This window comes from Nanorana parkeri, unplaced genomic scaffold, assembly GCF_000935625.1.
Source record: "Nanorana parkeri isolate BGI_ZX_2015 unplaced genomic scaffold, ASM93562v1 scaffold389, whole genome shotgun sequence".
NCBI classification, from domain to species: Eukaryota; Metazoa; Chordata; class Amphibia; order Anura; family Dicroglossidae; genus Nanorana; species Nanorana parkeri.
The window spans coordinates 493,257-511,436 of record NW_017306657.1 but is presented as its reverse complement, the minus strand read 5'-3'; the positions used below and the strand labels follow the sequence as shown (position 1 = coordinate 511,436).

The 18,180-nt window shown below is 45.2% G+C and overlaps 3 protein-coding genes across 6 annotated transcripts in view; 1 reads left to right on the top strand and 2 right to left on the bottom strand.

The window, feature by feature from the left end:
• The window catches only part of PRPF4 (pre-mRNA processing factor 4), a 31,471-nt gene extending 27,575 nt beyond the window's left edge, over nucleotides 1-3,896 (bottom strand). The window contains exon 1 of the mRNA XM_018559370.1: nucleotides 3,830-3,896. The gene's annotated coding sequence lies outside the window, so the exon portion shown is untranslated. The remainder of the gene's footprint in view (nucleotides 1-3,829) is intronic.
• Nucleotides 1,134-10,754, top strand: CDC26 (cell division cycle 26). 3 transcript variants are annotated; one of them, XM_018559373.1, is made up of 4 exons: nucleotides 1,134-1,145; nucleotides 5,636-5,639; nucleotides 8,813-8,901; nucleotides 10,580-10,754. In XM_018559373.1, the coding sequence occupies exons 3-4, from the start codon at nucleotides 8,821-8,823 to the stop codon at nucleotides 10,751-10,753; spliced, it is 255 nt and encodes an 84-aa protein (XP_018414875.1). In that variant the 5' UTR covers nucleotides 1,134-1,145; nucleotides 5,636-5,639; nucleotides 8,813-8,820; the 3' UTR covers nucleotide 10,754. The 3 variants fall into 3 exon arrangements, with proteins under 3 accessions (XP_018414875.1, XP_018414874.1, XP_018414873.1); XM_018559372.1 differs by lacking the exons at nucleotides 1,134-1,145; nucleotides 5,636-5,639 and adding an exon at nucleotides 3,932-3,955; XM_018559371.1 differs by lacking the exons at nucleotides 1,134-1,145; nucleotides 5,636-5,639 and adding an exon at nucleotides 3,935-3,969.
• A 5,339-nt stretch (nucleotides 10,755-16,093) lies between these two features.
• SLC31A1 (solute carrier family 31 member 1) overlaps nucleotides 16,094-18,180 on the bottom strand; it is a 54,440-nt gene continuing 52,353 nt past the window's right edge. For both annotated transcript variants that reach the window (XM_018559346.1, XM_018559347.1), the window contains 2 exons: nucleotides 17,922-18,090; nucleotides 16,094-16,598 (listed from right to left, as the gene is read on the bottom strand). In XM_018559346.1, the coding sequence (XP_018414848.1) occupies nucleotides 16,397-16,598; nucleotides 17,922-18,090 (371 nt within the window). In that variant the 3' untranslated portion in view covers nucleotides 16,094-16,396. The remainder of the gene's footprint in view (nucleotides 16,599-17,921; nucleotides 18,091-18,180) is intronic.

Here is an 18,180-nt window from a genome sequence, read left to right as displayed (position 1 = left end):
CGGGTCAAACAGGAAATCCAATGACACACTCAAGAAGCTTGCATGACAATCTGACAACAACGCTGTTAATTGCGAGACTGCAGCATAGTGTTGTCAGCCTGATACAGGAAGTGCTATTACTGACAAGATTCCCGGGTAAGAAACATTACTACAGATTCACACAAAAAATAAAATAAATGATAGCGAGACATGATGACATGACATATTGTAGAATAGATTTAGGGTTTCCATACACAAGTTGTGTGTGAAAGTGTTCTTATCCTTTAAACAAAAACGATATAATCTGCAACACTATAACAAATGACCCGCTGAGATCTCCTGGGTTTCTGCCTTGGCACGAGCTCACAATATACAAATTAGGAGTTGAACAATTCCTGTCACCCTACCAGATTAAAGGAGAATAATGAGGGGAGTGCTTTTCACTCACCTCATAGTTCTAGCCGACCTGTGACAACGAGACTGTCACAGGTCGGCTCAGTAGATCGGGAGGTGAGCGAACACATACCGGCGTTCGCTCACCTCTCGATCCTGTCACAGCCCTCTGCCGTGACAGGGGAGTGGCTGGATTCCCCCCTCCCCGCTCTGATCCTCCAGCACAACGGACGGGGCGGGTACAGCTGGCTCTGCCTCTAGATAGGCAGAGCCAGCTGTCAGTCACGCAGCTGGGCGGATCCAGACATAATTGTCAGGATCTGTTTCAGCTGCGGCGTCTCAGTATAATGCGAGTTGCAGCTCGCGTTATACTGAGCTTAGGGTGACGGGAGGGCGCTAGTTTGTGTCCTCCCGTTACCCTTAGGAGAACTATGGGGAAAAGCCCTAACCCCATAGTTCTACTTTAGTTCTCCGATTTCGTTCCTGATTGCATACATCCCAATAGGAAAAAGTCACGCGATTTTGAGCGATATTGCTCGACGAGCGATATTGAGCGACTTTTTCCTATTGGGCTGTATGCAATCAGGAGCAAAATCGCTCGAAATCGCTTGAAAAAAGGGTCATGTAGGAGCGACGAGCTACCAGCGACGAGCTACAAGTGATATTGAGCGACGAGATGTGAACAGCTCCATTGAAATGAATTGGAGAAGCTACATAGAGCGATATCGCGTTGAAATATGAGTGATATCGCTGCGATAAATCGCTCAGTGTGAGTGGGGCCTTAAGTGTGTGAGCTGGGATGACAGACAGAAGCTCAGAAAGGCCTTTCATAACATCTCCAAAGCGATACATCTACGAGGCTCTAACCCCTCGTTCACACCTGAACGTTTTGTAGCGCGTTCTACGCTCGAAGAACGCTCTACAAAACGCTCAAAAATATAAATTGCATTGGAGTCAATGGACTCGTTCCCACCTTGCCGTATTTCCGCACGTCCCGAACGCGCTACAAAACGGCCCACGCCTGAAAAGGTCCCGGGACTACTTTGGGCCGTTTTGTAGGGCGTTATCCATTGGGATACTGCCAAGTAGCCTTTGTGGTCGCGCAACTTTTTTACCGCGAATCGCAGTAAAAAGACGCGCATATTACAATACGCCTAGGTGTGAATGGGGGCTGAGACTTACATATACAGTACTAAAGGGAAAACCAACCAATCCGAAAGCTTGCTGGCTCTGGTGTAAAAGCGCACATGTATACGGGGCTGCCCCCTACCCAAGCTTTACCCAGAAAGTCACTCAAAGCTTAAACCAACAGAAGGAGCGCTGGACCAATAAATCATGAGACTCCAAACAGCTTTAATGGTTCACAATAAAACAGCTGAGGGGGGAAAGCCCTCCCCTTATCAGGACTTACATAAGAACTCCGGGCATGTACAAAATGAACTCTTGCAGTGGGGCTATCCGCACACAATGCAAGGGCAAATGCTCATTTTGGTCTAGGGTCTAAAATAAAATATATACGCTGAGTGGCCAGATTATTATAACCACCTGACGTTTGTAGGCAAATTAGCTATAATTATATAATAACGCAATTTAACAGCCTTTGAACGTGGGATGATTGTTGGCGCGGAGCCATGGAGCGAGTATCAGCAAAACAGCAGAATTCGTTAAATGTTCAAGAGCAGCTGTTGTTAAAGTGTTTAAAGACTGGACTGTCAGCCGAAAATCTGGGTCTGAACGTGCGAATTGTGGCCGTCAGCGACTAGTCAATGTTAGGGCAGAACGGAGAGTGGCAAGACTGGTACAAGACAACAGAAGGGCAACAGTGCAGTGTCAGATTCCTCGCATCACCTTTCAACATCTCGTGGAGTCACGAGGCGGCCCAACAAAATCATCGCGTGGAGTCATTTCATGGCCCAACGAAGTACTGATGGGGTGGTCATAATAATCTGGCCACTCAGTGTACACACCTGAACCTTGGTCCTGCAGTGGTGACCACTCAGCTCTCTCCTCTGGCTGTGAAATGTCCCTTGTTGTCCTCACATCCAGTGCAAGTGAATGGACATGATGGGTCCTTAGATGGCTGGAGCCTGGGGAAGATGCTGCTGAGACCAGTCCAACAGCCAGGTGGGACCGAGGATCGGATATTTCTTTTTTATTTTAGACCCTAGATCAAAACGAGCACTTAACCGGGTCCAAATGGAAGTGAGGCGCTGGACCTGGTGGTGTTCACCGCTCTTCACAAGTCCAAGGCCCTCCCTGCGTAGAGGTCGCCCGGCTTAAGAAATCAACAGGTGACCAAATCAGAAAGGATCACCAAATCTCCAAACAGTCCAAAACTGAACTACATTGATCCACGACTATCACAAAGGGAACAGAAAAACTCCAAACGCATTTCCCCCGCCACACAGTCCCCCTTCATCAGGGTTTTCACAAGTCTGGTCATATGAACTATGGAAGATGACAGTTGTGGACTCTTCAGACAATGGTTTGGTGATTCTCTTGGCTCCGATTACCTGTGAGCAGTAACCAGGAACATCCCCGGTGTGCTGGAAATACGGAACAGGGCGCCTGGGGATAGATCAGTGCAGGAAGGAGCCGATGTTCTATCGAAATGGCCAACTCCTTGAAATCTCCAATTACAACACTTCTGGTAACTTGCAAGCAGGAGCTTGCGACGAGATGGCGTCAGTGCACTTACACGCACCCGACTGTGACGCTGGACACGCATGCCCACTCACAGGTGTTGGAGAACCTGACAAGTGAGTTGTTAATGCTGTATGCACATGTGCTATGCTGTGGTATAGAAATCCTCCTAGTATAGTGTTAGACTATCAGGCACACGCGCACTAACGCCAACATGTCGAAATCTCCTGCTGGCAAGTTACCGGAAGTAACCCTTAGGACTCATTGACACCGGCATAGAAGGAGCGCAAGTGCAGAATTTCACATGTAAAATACCCATCTTTGTAGCCCGCGTTTGGTCCATGTGCGTTCTTATGAGTACAAATTGTTCTAGCACTGTGTGCAATCTGTAAGTGCCAGAAACAGCACGCGTTCACATGCGCATCAGAAAACGCCCTACGTGCTGCTCTGGGCGCAGCTCTCTTCCATTACTTTTGTGCACACCTGAACGCAACGCCAAAACACGGCCCCAGACGCAGCTGTGTGTATGAGGCCATGTATCTGTATGTGCTGCACTCAGACAAGCGCTGTGTGTATGTGTAACACCCGTGTGAATGAACACAGACACACGAGGAGGTGAACGACACAGACACATATCCCAGGAAGGGGTACACACGTTCTGTCTGCCCTTATATACAGTGACCGGTGAGCCGTGCTGAGCTCTCAGTATCACGTCATTCTCTCTCAGGGGACAGGAAGGTCTGCAGGTGATCGGTCCTCTCAGAGAGGCCGGCTGTACACAGCAGAATGGGGGGTGACAACGGCTAATACTCACTCTGCTCGGCCTCCTCTCGGCGGCTCCCGGACGTTCTGCGCACGCTGCTTCCGCCTCCGGACCGGATGTGACGTATTTCTCGGGAGCGTTGCACGCTGGGAGCGAAAGGCGGAGAGGACGCGGGACGTGATACTGTGAGTGTGAGGTTAGGGAGGAGGCTAGACATAGGGGTACCAGAGATGCCAGCCTAGTGAGGGGCTAGTACAAGTCTCAGCGTGCTCCCTCCTGTATACAGGGATACTACGAGTCTCAGCGTGTCCCCCTCCTGTACACAGGGCTACTACAATCTCAGCGTGTCCCCCTCCTGTACACAGGGATACTACAAGTCTCAGCGTGTCCCCCTCCTGTACACAGGGATAGTACAAGTCTCAGCGTGTCCCCCTCCTGTACACAGGGATAGTACAAGTCTCAGCGTGTCCCCCTCCTGTATACAGGGATACTACAAGTCCCAGCATGTCCCTCTGTATACAGGGATACTATAAGCCTTATTCAGTGTACTCTCCTGTATACAGGGGTACTATGAATCTCAGCGTGCCCACATATAGAGAGGTACTACAAGTCCCAGCGTGTCCTTCTGTATACATGGGGTAATATAGATCCCATCCCAGTGTGCCTATATATAGAGAGATAGGTACTACGAGTCCCAGCATGCCTTTCCCCTGTACTGCAATTCTCTGCACTTCCTTTCCCAATTACTGGAGGCATGTGAGGTGTGTTCAGCTCCTTGGCCAAGCTCTGAATAGCTCTTCTGCAGCAGCGCTCCTGAACACTTGGGCTGCACAGTGCTAAGGCAAATGGCGGAGGATACTTTGATGAATAAATACCATTTTCTGGTGAATATTTGCTCTGCTTGTCCAGCAAAACATGAAATTGTAGGTTCCCACACTGAATTAATTTCCTCCATTGGGGCTCAGGCACCTTTCTCCAGCGCTGCCAGGTGTACCCGCAGCTAACATGGCCGCTGGTGCTCTGTCCCCACCTTCTCCGTCACACTCGGCGCTCTGCATCCACATTCACTTCCGCTGCGAGTGCTAGCACTGACTTGCAGCACAGCGTTCAGCAGCGGTTTACTAACTCAGCTCTCGCAGTGGCTGAGAAACTGGACATGCCTCAGATTTGCACCATGTGTGTCTCCGCTTCCTCCAGCTGCAGAGGAACTGCAAGTCTCAGGATGTCCAGCTACCAGATAATGATACAGATTAGTTCTGCCCTGAGACTTGTAGTTCTCCTACAGCAGGAGGGCCACAAACTGAAGTCCTGAAATCAGACAGACAGACAGCAGATCTGTATTAGGGAGGTGGGGGGACAGTTTAGCTTCTCTCACCCGCTGAACTCTTCAGGTTTTCTGCCTCAGTAGTATCAGTGTGTATCCTCAGCCAGAGCCTGGAGTCATGTGGAGGAATTTGACATGACAATACTTTGGGGCTGATTTAAAATATTCCACCTTAATGTAGCCGGGTGAATGCTGATCACAGGGCATCGCCGCCACCAGATGGAGTCGGAGAGCTTGGGAATTTCTTATACTCCTCTGCTCCATGTAGGGACGATGATGCCGTATGAAGAGCACGCTGGGCAGAAGATTTCTAAATCAGCCCCTATGTGTGTGTACTTCTCATCTCTCTGGAACTACCTTCTATCCACGACTGCAAAGTGGATCTGATGTCACCAATATTCTCTTTGTGGTAATGTTTATCTAAACCTAAAAACAAACCTGTCGCATATTTCAGGTGATCAGTCCTTACGTGAGGTGTCTGCATTGGCTTTCTTTTTCCAGGCTTTATTTCCACCTGGTGATCCTTTAGATAGCACAGTTCCGGGCCCAGGTCTCCGGAGTGTATGGCACATTCAGCTGTTATTACCGCTAACAGTCATCACTGTGCTCACCTTGGCAATGTCCTCGTCTTTTTCTTTCTCCACAAGTATGAAACCCTCTTTTTGTCAGGGCATGATTCCGGGACACCATCTACTTCCTGAACGGAGATGACCTAATCATGTCGGTCCTGGTGCCTGGAGCAGCCTCCTGCTGAGTGGTCACTGAGCAAATGCGTCCTCCTTCAGCAGACTTGTAAAGTTAAGCTGGTCATACGCTGTAATAGTTTCTGAATGAAGAAAACAGGTTCCTCCAGCAACACTTATGAGTGTTGATCGCAGAATCTCCCACTGTCCTCATTGACAGCCTGATCCGGCTCTGTTCGAAGATTTTCCCACCGGCTTGTTTGATCAGCTGATCGAGGAATGCCGACAGCAGCACCTGTTGTGCGAATTTTGCCCGGCTCATCAAGAACCAGATGAAATTCATAGTGTATGGCTAACTTTACTGAGGAATCCTCTTTAACCACCTCCCGTTCATGGCCGTTCCTGAACGGCCAGACGGGAGCCTCATATAGAGGAGAGATGGCGTCTTAAGACGTCCTTCCCTTTCCCTCCGCTCGTGTGCGGCGCTCAGCGCGCACACGAGTGGGGAAACTGGCAGAAATGTAAACAGCCAGCGATTGCTGTTTACATTCAAGCGATCGAGACGCCCGACCGCTTGTACTAGGTGAGGGTGTGCGCCGGTCCCGAGATCTGCTGTGCCCGGTGCGGCTGGGATCGGCACGGCGACTCTGTCAGTGTAGATCAGGACACGATCTCCCTTTGATTTCCTCTCCAGTCCCCGAATGCAGGAAGTGGTATATATTACATCACTTCCGCATTCCTCTGTCACACTCCGGTACAGACGCCAGAGAGAAGCTGATGAAGCAGTTCCCTGCTTCATCAGCTTTTCTGGGGGTCCCAGGTGACATTAGGGGTCTTGGAGACCCCTGATGTCTCCATAAAGAGGACCTGTTATGTAAATTGGCTATCACATAGGGGGCTTCTTAGTCTGAAAACACTTGGCCCCCTCCACCTCATGTAGTGGTGTCGACTGACGGTCCTTTTGGACTCCTCCATGTAAGCTTGCTAATATCTATGATACCATAATGTGTGTCTGTATATGCTTGTTCCATATATGAATGCAGTCTCCAATTTGCCTCACATGGGTTCTCTCTTATTTAGGATATATAAATTCCCCTGAAGAGCCCATTTGGGCGAAACATGTCGGGTTTTATCTGAATGAGTTCTCTTTTATGCCTTATTTTAATAATAATTGTTGACTTGATGTGACATCTACTGCATGCGAAATAGACCAATTATGTTTCAACTTTGTTCATTTCCAATTATGTAATAAATGAATTCATATTTTTTATACAATTGGAGAGTTTATAGTATTTCTTAAAAGCCCCTCCCCTTTCGGTAATTGCATACCTTAAGGTGGAATCTACTCCTCGCATTTCTTTCTAGTCAATCTATTTGGGGTGGGAAATCTTGCTCTCCTCGTTCTTTATTGCTTTAATACACGCCAACTAAAAACCTATTTACAATTTCCTAACATTTCATAGGGAAACAGGTCTTTTTACAACATTTCTGGTACTTTTTTTGTTGTATAGTAAAAAAAATAACCCCCCCCAGTGGTGATTAAATACCACCAAAAGAAAGCTCTCTCTGTCCCCAAAAAAGGTATAACATTCATTTCAGTACAGCGTTGCATGACGGAATAAATGTCAAAGTACCGCAGCGCTGAATACTGAAAAATGGCCTGGCCAGGAAGCGGGTGTAACACTCTGGTCAGCAAGTGGTTAGTTGCATCTTCAAAACCCACCTTTGCAGACCACTGAATATTCAGATCCATCATTCTGTCTGCCTGAAAGTCTCTGCTTTCTCCCATTACAGGGCTGTTATCTACAACTAATATTCGAATATGATAAACCTCTCTGCAGTCTACATCTTCTGTCTAAAGGTGCCCATACACTGCACGATTATCGTACGATAATCGTATGCGATCGGTTTTTCGTACGATAATCGAGCAGTGTGAACGGAGACGTGCGACCGTTTCTACTGTACGGTCGCACGTCTTCTGTCGAACCAGCATGTTCGAAAACCAGCCGGGAATCGTACGATTCTCGGCTGGTTGGAAAGGTGCTCGGAAGACAAATGCCGAACGGGGCGGTGTGCGCACGCACACACTGCCCGTTCAGCATTGCGGTCATCGGAAGCCCGCCCCTCTTTTTACCTTGCGTAGGTCTGCAGAAGGCCCTCGTGCTTGTACTTTCTGTGTCTCATTGCCAGCACTGTATGACTGGATGGTGCCTCATACATGGTTCTCTTCTGTAGCTAACAGGGGGAGAAGAGGGAACGGTGTTGTATGGAGAGGGCCACACCTCTGGTTTAGATTGAAGAAAGGAATTGTGGAGAATGGGGTTTTTTAGGCACTCTAAACGATAGTTCACAAGAAGCATTTCTTTATATAAATAGTATAAATTTTATTAAATGCATGATTAAAAGTAATTCACAATATAAAAAGAGACAACCTAGGAGGAACACCTCCGATATCCACCTGAGCCCTGAGTATTGACTGGTTGAGACTACATTAACATGACTCGTTCAGTTGATTTAATACAAAAAATTCATTTGTAGGACCTACAAATGAATTACCATGAAAACGAGTCATGTTAATGTAGTCTCAACCAGTCAATACTCAGGGCTCAGGTGGATATCGGAGGTGTTCCTCCTAGGTTGTCTCTTTTTATATTGTGAATTACTTTTAATCATGCATTTAATAAAATTTATACTATTTATATAAAGAAATGCTTCTTGTGAACTATCGTTTAGAGTGCCTAAAAAACCCCATTCTCCACAATTCCTTTCTTCAATGGTTCTCTTCTGTGTTTGCTGCCCTGTATTAGACCATGTTCTGCGACTATATGCAGCACAGCCTGTGGTGGTGTTGCTTTCCCTCAAGCTGCTCTGGCTGCTTCCTCAGCATATGACTGCTCTGTTTCATTGCTGCCTGCCTGTTTGGGCTCCCCATCCCGTGACTGATGGGCTTTGTCTTGTGACTTACTACTGTTATGCCTTTGGCCCTGTTGCTTGACGTGTAAACATTGATATATCTATTCATTATAGTTTGCAAGATGTTGCGCCGGAAGCCCACACGCCTGGAACTGAAACTCGATGACATTGAGGAATTTGAGAGTATTCGTAAAGAACTGGAGGTGAGCAGAGCGCATGGGTTTGGGGTGGTCTGTGTGTGTTTTTGTATGAATGATTTCAATTCATTCCTTATAGCAGCACCCATCAGGGAAGACAGGAAGTAGATAGCTGAAGGCTTTGTTTGACCACAGCACTCTTGGTTTGCCGCTGTTTTCAGTGGCAGGGAAGTCTTTGGACCAGCATGACAGCCAGGCAACTAACATTGTCTGGAGCAGTCAGCCATAGCAGCAGTACAGGTTTTCTATAAGGAGCTGTCATGGAGGAGGAATCTGAATTGTAATATCACAATTGCCAGAAATAGCTTTTCTTTGAATCCTTTACGACAACATAAATATCCTGCCTGTGACAATTGTGTGCTGCTTTTCCCATCTCTTCCTGATCTGCCAGATACAATGAGTCTTTTGAACTATTTCCTGCCCCAGCTGGTAGAGGATTCCTATAGCTCGCTGTTTTGGCCTACAAGTGCTCTATAGGCCAAACTTTTTGTTTTGGAGAGAATTATTGTAATAAAAGTTAACAGGGATTCTGTCGGCAAAGGGCCATAAAACCCCTATCCGCAACACCACAATGGTTCAGCACGTCTGATCTCCGAGCACAGCTTGTTCATTAGTCATCATTTGTGAATTAAAAGAGAACTGTGGGGTAAGTGTTTTTCCCCATAGTTCTCTTTATGGGAGGACATATACTAAAAAATAAAATATAGAACAATTAAAAATAGAAACACATAAAAATGGAAAAAAGAAAAAGGCGATAAATAAAAAATAATCAAAATAAATGATGACGGCAGGGAGCCGTGAGTGACAGTCACGGCTCTCTGCAGGGACACGATCGAGAAGTGAGCGAGCGACGGTATGTGTTTGCTCACTTCCCGATCTATTGAGCCGACGTGTGACAGATTCATTGTCACACGTCGGCTCGAACTAGGAGGCTGAGTGATTTTCACTCGCCTCATAGTTCTCCTTTAAGGGTCAGGAACCATTGCAACTGTGCTGCAGTTAGAATGTCCAGTAAGGCCCCTTTCACATGGGCGATCCAATCGGGTCCATCTGTCAGTCGGATGCCCAATGCTAGTCTATGGGCAGCCATGTGTAAATGGACAGATGTCTGTTTACACCCGGTTGCCCCCAACTCTGGCCAAGTCCAAAAAAACGGATCAGATCGTGGGTAAACTGACACATGTTCGTTTGTATCCAATTCCCCATAGACAGATATGCCTGATGCCTCCTGATCAGCCTGTGTGAAAGGGGCCCTAATCTGAGTTTTATACTACATTCAGCAAGTTTAGCACTGCAGCATCTTATGACATGATTCTGCCTTGTGCAGCCGCCCTCATCATTAAGTATTCAGCCAATGCGGGCGACACTGGAACTAGGGAACACACATTTCAGTGCCAGTCAGAAGATAAGAATACTGACAAGGAGAGACTGGCGAGCAGGGCAGCTAGCCAAGCAGGATGATTGCCAATGTAAAATTAGAGCCACTCAGCAACGTACTCCAAGTGTCCTTGAAGCACAGAGGTGCCTGAGAGAAGAACTGCTTTATTGCTCACACCATGGTTGCCATCCATTGCTTGAGTAGATCATGAATAGAGCAATCGATGTGATTGTTGAATGAAGCCCATTTCTGCCTGAGGCTCTCTGTCGGCTTGTTCCTGCTCACACATTTCATATCTTTTTGTAGAGCCGTAAGAAACAGCGGGAAGAGGTGGACCTGTCGGCCAGCGAGGAAGATGCTGCTGTGTCTCTCACTGGTGACTCTAAAACCAGAGAGCAGACCATCCACGACCGCATTGGATACAAACCACAGCCGAAGCCCAACAGCCACACCGTACAGTTTGGAAACTTTGAATTTTAGACTCGAGGGGCTTCTGCTCTTCTGGGGACTTCATCTTGTTCTTTTATGAACTGGAGGGACTATTTCTTGAACCTGCGTGCCAGCCGGAATTCATTTGTGTGGATTACATGTTTTTTGTTTATTTATACAAGTGCCATATTTTTTCAGTCTTTGGTTTAGATTTTTGCCTAAAAGGTCAGGTAGCCGTACTGTTGTATTGTAATGCCTGTCGTTGGAGAAGTCCCAGTCAAAGGAACACGCGACTTGTTAAAGTGAACTCGTATTCTAATCTAAAGTCTATGTTTCAGTGTGGATCATGTGACTTTGGTGTAAATGTTATTGACAGCTCACAAATGTATTTATCACTGGAGCTCGGGTGACTAGCTTTAGCCAGAGCCAGCAGATTCAGCATCTCTGTGGGAACAATGTCCCTCCTCATTGGCAGAAAGCACAGGCGGTGGTCACGGGACAGAACCCTAATTTAGGTTATTACAGCAACTGGTACATTCCAGAGATGATTAGGCAGAAGGTCAGCCATAGTAACCTCCATATTTCTCTTCCTTTAAAGTGTACATAAACCCAAATCTTTTTTTTCCAGTATGTTTGGCATCCTACCCACTGTAGACAGTTTTTAAGAATATCATTTATGTTACAACATTTCTTACTTCCTGTTGAAGGCTGACTACCTCAGCCACTGCCTTTCCATTATCAGCAGCGTTGTCTGCCTGCCTTGTATGCGCCTTCCTTTGGCTATTGGACTGCATGTCAGTTCTGTGGGATCGGTAGCCCAAAGGCCAACTGAACAAGGCTGACAACGCTGCTGCTAATTGTGAGGTAGTGCCTTAGCGTTGTCAGCCTTTAACAGGAAGCGCTTCTGCTGGCAGAATATTCAGGTCAGACAGTTTACATCAGATTCACAAAATAGGATTAGCTTAACAAAGCTGGATACAATGGGGCATGAAGCCCAAACATGCGGAAAAAGAAAATGGACTCTTCTAGGTCAGTTATGTACATTGTAAGACTCCTTGTAAATGTTGGCCAATTCTGCTCTGCAGATACTCAGGCAGCCATTCCACTCACATGCTCAGCCAAAGGAAGGGGGGGTGCACATGGGAAAATCACATGATCAATCCCAGTGTTGGTATAAGAGAAAGCAATAAGCCGCTCACTTGGGTGTTCTGCACACTTAAGGGTCCGTTTAGAAATGCTTTCACACAAGATTCATACAACTTTCACCCAAGGTTTACACACTTTTCTAATTTGATTTAGTTGGATACATTTGTGAATACTGGGTAAAAGTAAGTTGTTTGAATCTTAACCTTTTGTGAAAGAAAGTTGTTTGAATCTTGTATGAAAACTTTTATAAATAGACCCCTTAGTGCTCTAATGGTTGGAAAATAGAATGAAATACTTTATTTCGGCAGCTTTAGAAAATCATATTGTCCACAGATTGAAATAGGTTATGTTGATGTAAAATGGCAGTTGTAGCAGTACTTTTTTTATGCAGTGGGATAGGACACTTAGAGGGTCTATTTATAAAAAATGTACAAATCTTTTTAAATGCTTGTTCTGTGGGAATGGATGCAAAAAACAAACCGATTTATTTTGCCAAGTCAAATGTATGCGATGTAATACTGCATTTTGGCCACTAGATGGAGCTGAGGCGCATAGAAAATAGGTATTTATTTTAGAGGAAACTAAGCAAAATAACCCTCCCGTTTTTTTTGCATATATCTACTGCTAGTAAGCAGTAGATATATGCAAACAGTTTTTAAAAAAGGCTCAAACAGCAGTTTAGACTTACCCTGTGTTCCGTGCGAAAATGAGAAATTTCTCGTGCGGCCGCAAAAGATCTTGGGGCGCGCGCATGCGCAGTTCTCATTTTCGGCAGGGACGCAAGGTAAGTCTATGGACGCGTGCACCCGCATGCAGATACCGCTGGATCGGAGGGACAGAGCAGTCAGCGCTGGATCGGAGAGCCGCCGCACAGCTGGAGAGAAGGCTGAAAACATCAGGAAAGGAGAGGAAGATCGGAAAAAGAGACATATTTTAAGGTAAGTGCTAACATTGGGGGGAGGGAAAGATGTTTTTGCCTTTAATGTCACTTTAATTGGTACCCTGTTGGCAATAAAAACCTGACAGACATTTGGAGCTTCCCAGGACAAGAGAAAATACATTATGGGTGGCATTCCACTTTAATTGTAACAGACATGAAACCAACTGCCAGCTGATGTAATGAAAACCCAGGAGTCATTTAAGTTTTCTTCTGCATGACCAGCAATACTACCCCCCATCACATGCAGGTCTTCTAAAAAGAGACCATGGCAGACCCTCATTTAGTTTATAGCCAGCAAAAGCATCTACAAAAGTTTCCCAATGCAGATCCCCAACTACACTGGTGTCCAACACCTTCATAAAGGCAGAGTGCTCCATTGCATACATCCATTGGACGTGTATGTATATGAAAGTCCAGCATCGGGCTCCTCTGAAAATTGTTATCTTTCTCTTGTCAGTGGAAGTAGCAGTACTGGGACATCTATGTATATGAAAGTCACACCCCGGAATAAACTGCATCTATGTATATGAAAGTCAGTCACACCCCAGAATAAACTGCATCTATGTATATGAAAGTATCACCCCAGAATAAACTGCATCTATGTATATGAAAGTCAGTCACACCCCAGAATAAGGTGCTTTCATAAAGGGTCATCTTATCAATAGGATTGGGAATATTGTATTCCGGTGATGCTCACAGCTCCAGATTGGCCTAGGTGGATGTGGTACTCTGACCTGATATTTTTCTGGCAGATGCTCTGTTTATCATCCTGTTTCACTGGCACTGGTTTAATGACAAGGCTGTAGAAGCCCAAGTCTTGAGGGACGGGGGTATCTTCAGAGTGGCGATTCTCACAATGATAAAAGCCGGGAAGTCTACTTCACACAAGGTCTATCACCACATGGAAGGTATACTTTGCTGCAAGGAAAGAAGCTTTCATCCCAGGAAGTACTCGGAGACAAATCCTCACCTTTTAGCAGCTCTGGATGAACATTTGGCCCTGAGCATCATCAAGGGCCAGATCTTAGCACTTGTAATCTTGTTCCAGAGACCATTAGCCTACCATTCTTTAAGACCTTTGTCCAACGCGTCTGTCATGTAGTCCCCCCTGTGACACCAAGGGATCTGAATTGGTTCTCTCAGCATTTCAAAGACTGACTTTTTTAAATATGAGGGATATTCCCCTTTCCACTTTTGCTCACAAGGTTGCTTTGTTTGTCGCCATCCCCTCTGCAATGTGTGTATGAATGAGCTGGAAGCTTTACACTGTAAAGAGACATTCTTGATCTTATATATTAGGACAAGATGTGGCCTAGAACCACCTTCCTTTCTAAAGGTAGTTTTGGCCTTTCACCTCAACCAGAACATTGTTCCTCTGTCCAGCTCCAGTGCATCTCTTAATTGTCTAGATGTATTTCCACAACAACAAAAAGTTCTGGCTCTAAAAATACTTTAATCCCAACCTATAGTGTGTCTTTAGTTCACGTGTTTTTGGTAGAAAACCAATAAAGAGTATAAAGCTTTGCAAGCGTACCCTTAAATCTGGCCAGTGGCTATACAGTTTGCTTGACTCCTTCATGACCATTATACACCTAGGACTACTCTTGCTGTGAGAACATTTAGCTTGCAGACAATCTAGGAATGAACAACTGCGTGCGTGCCTAGTTTTCAGACCCATTGTCAATCTAACAGGTCTATTCTCTAAAGTTTGGAGGAGGCAGGAAAGGTGAAAATTCAAGGACAACATTCTCCAATTCAGCTCACTTTCCAGTTCAGCTATGTTGTCCTAGATTGTTCACGTCTCCAGCCTCCTCCAAACCCTTCTGTGAAAAGCCCAGTAAAAATGAGAGTTAACCGATGCCATACCAACGCTGCTAAACATGGTCTGGGCATCTGAATGTCATGAAAGATACAATCAGTGCACTTTGGACTGCTTCACCGACTGTATAAATGCTATACCAGCACCTACCACAAGATGTCCCCACAAGCCTAGCCAGTAAGAAACGGAGAAGACAGTTCCTAGTCAATATTTTATTAAAAGGATTGACTTTTGTTGCTTCATATTTTTTAACTATTGGAAAAGAAATCATACAATTCATAAAAGCTTCACATTATTTCACTAAAAACACAAAAACATAATACAAATTTTAAATAAAAAAAAAATGGAGATGTATGAAATCTTTATGAATTAGTTTTGTTTATTGGAATACTGCATCTAGTTCTCCGGTCTGTAACAAAGACACCTTGACCGAGACTCTGAGGCACAGAAGCACTCTTTGGGTCAGGATACCTGGGATCCTACAGCGGCCCATGACTAGATTTCAGTTGAAAGTTGTTTACTTGAATTGTTAAACAATTAACATACACAGACTGTCTCCGCAGTTGCATATTCCTTCTGTTTCAGCTAACCAGTTTATGGAAACAAGTGCAAGTTATCTCTTTAAGGGTTGCCAGAACCCCTCTTCTGTAAATTCTTCGCTACCTGGCCAATCGCAGCACTGAAGAGAGTTCTCACCGTGTGCACTGCTCTCCAGAACCCACCTCCATCGGCTTCCAAATACATGTCTGCAGCTGGGTAAAGAAAGCCCTGAACAAGTTTACTTTTCTTATTATACCCTAAACTCTACAATCATGATCTTTTTTTTTTTTGCAATTACATCTAATTATGATTGAATCAACTGCTAAGTGTGTGGCTTCAAGTTAGTAAATTGGGTGACAGATTTGCAACACTCAGAATTCCATTTTTATGTTCTTTTTTTCCCCTCAAGGAAGGGGCTGGGGGGGGGGGGGCAGAGGAAGCTGCAATATATGTGTAAAAGTGCACGTACAAGTTATGTAGCTGGAAAAGAGAATGCATTGATTGTACAGGTTATGATTACACAGGTTACAAGGCAGCATGGATCTTTTAAAGGATAGCTCCAACCAAAGCTAATATTTTGGTTACTGGTGATTGCTGGCTTATAAAATATTTGTCAGTTGTACCAGAAGTTAGATATCTCTCCTGGAATCCCCCTGCCCTCTATATTAGGTGGGTGGTCCTGGGAACACAGAAGAGTTCCTGAGATATAAGGAGCCCAACCTGAAAATCACAATGTAGATCTTTGTGATGGAGCTTGTTCGTGATATAAGAAACCAGTCAACAACCAGTTGTCAGCATCTATCTAAAACATAAACAATAACTTTGGGTGGTCTGATCCTTGAAGTGACAATTTCCATGATGAATATTGACGCTACCAATTCTGATGTCATATGTTTTAAGAGTATTTGATTACGAATATCGTCTAGCAAACAGACCCCAAAAAGTAGGGAATGTAAACTGGATGCAGCTCTGGTCTGGCAGCTGGTGTTCTAGGAGAAATGTCAAAGGTCCCCTGTAAAAAGTCCTATAAGTAATCAAGAGTTGGGTCACCAGATTAGGAATGAACCCATGGAAAGACAACGCCTGCCGTTTTGCAGACATCAAACTACATCACGTAAAGAGGCAGAAATAATAAAAAAAAAGGCAATACGGGAGTTTATTACAAAAATATTTATCCTCTTAGAAAGAGGAGTGATGAGAGATTAATCAGCGCCACTAGATGTCCCATTGCCTAAACCGCGGAGACTTGTTAATGGCAGTGCTCGGTTATATCCACCACCACAGCCTTCTTCCAGCTGAAGAGGAAGTAGCCAGTTCCAGCTCCGGCCGCCACCGCGATGCACAGGTAGGCATTGTAAGTCATGAATATTAACATGAGGAAGTAGCTGACCACCACTTGGATGATGTGCAGGGCAGTCTGGAAGACGTGAGGCAGGCTTACCATCTGTTGTCTGTGAAGAACAGGAAAAAGGAAAAGGAATTATATTCAAAGAAAACCTTTACTTCAAGTACCTATTTCTTGAAAAGCCATAAAATGATTATTCTGGGAACAGCTTATAGAAACTAAAACTAGTTTATTTTTGTGCAACACGTGGACAAAGGATGAAATGATTTACAACCAAAAAAAAATATTGATGAGTGCAAGGGCGTGTGTCGAAGAGTTTTTGTTTGCGCCAAAGGCGTTTTGCATTCCCATACAAGTCTATGGGATTGCAAAACCCACTTATAGCAGGTCAAATGCACCCGTCAGTGAATTCTGAATCACCACAGGCCCCAAATATGACAATGGCACTAAAACCAAAGACAATTCCTTATTGATGTCTGTCACTAATAGCATTAGGAATGTTGCTGTTCTGGATTCTACTGAACATATAATGCCGCAAGCAGCCATGCTACTGCTACTCCTGAAGAAGTGGAAGCTTGCCATGCTATGCGTTGAGCTGAACCAAGAGCAGCGGCACTATCCATCTTACAACCAGCACCTAAGTTTGCTTATTTAGTTGCGTTTCCTAGTTTTTGGTTGAAACTAATCTTCCTATCCAACGTACTTCAAATTTATTTATTTTTAAATAGAGAGTTCTCTGTGAAGTCATCAGAAGGACTCCAAACGTTTTGCCTTTGGTACCAGATGGAGGAATTTTAAAGGGTTCCCTATGCCATTTCCTACTGATGTATGTGCTCCCCACATAACTACACATATCAAGAGCACTCTGCTTACAGACAGTGTGGTGGAAAAGTCCAGGTGATGCTGGGTGGGGCGAAGTACTGAGAACATTGCCTCTTTGATTGCACTGCTCCCCTACTTTACAAATACAAGGGGGCATTCAGGTGACTGGTCACCAAGCGCATAGAGAATCACCTGGGGTGACCAGTCTCCTCCTTAGGACATACAATGTATGGCACAATGTTAAGGTTGGATTTTAAGCATGATTGTAGGACACTGGGACAAACTAGAAAGGAAAACTTGGAGGTTTATTTTTATAAGGTACCATCCTTGCTGCGTTGTAGTATCTATTTGCCTGTGCCTGGAGATAAGGTATAAAGAACTGTAACTTATACAAAATACTTTTCTGCTGTTGAGATCTTAAAACATTGGCAGAGCCAAGCCTAGAAGACTCTTGTGCACTTTGCAGTTAGCTTGCTCTAAGCATTTATGACCGCCCTTGTCAGTCTACTGTCAGAGCTAACCAGAAAACCCCATATTTCCTCATAACACCGTCCAGTCTTTCAGGAGAGGTAAAGCCAAATCTTGTCATTCGTGATGCAGTCCTTACCCAACAGTTTTGTGAGTTTCCATCAGGGTGGTCCCATTGGGTCCTGGCACTGGCATGGAGTTATAACGGATGCTGACTTGTGACTTCCTGAGCAAGGCTTCCCGAGCAATCTTAAGCCCCTCGTACAATATGGCCATCAGATATACTGCCACAAAAGCTCCAGCCATTTCTGGTTGAAGAGAGAAAGGAGCAATTGAGGAGAGACAGCGAGGAGAGAGGGGGGAGGAGAGAGAGGGGGGAGGAGAGAGAGAGAGGGGGG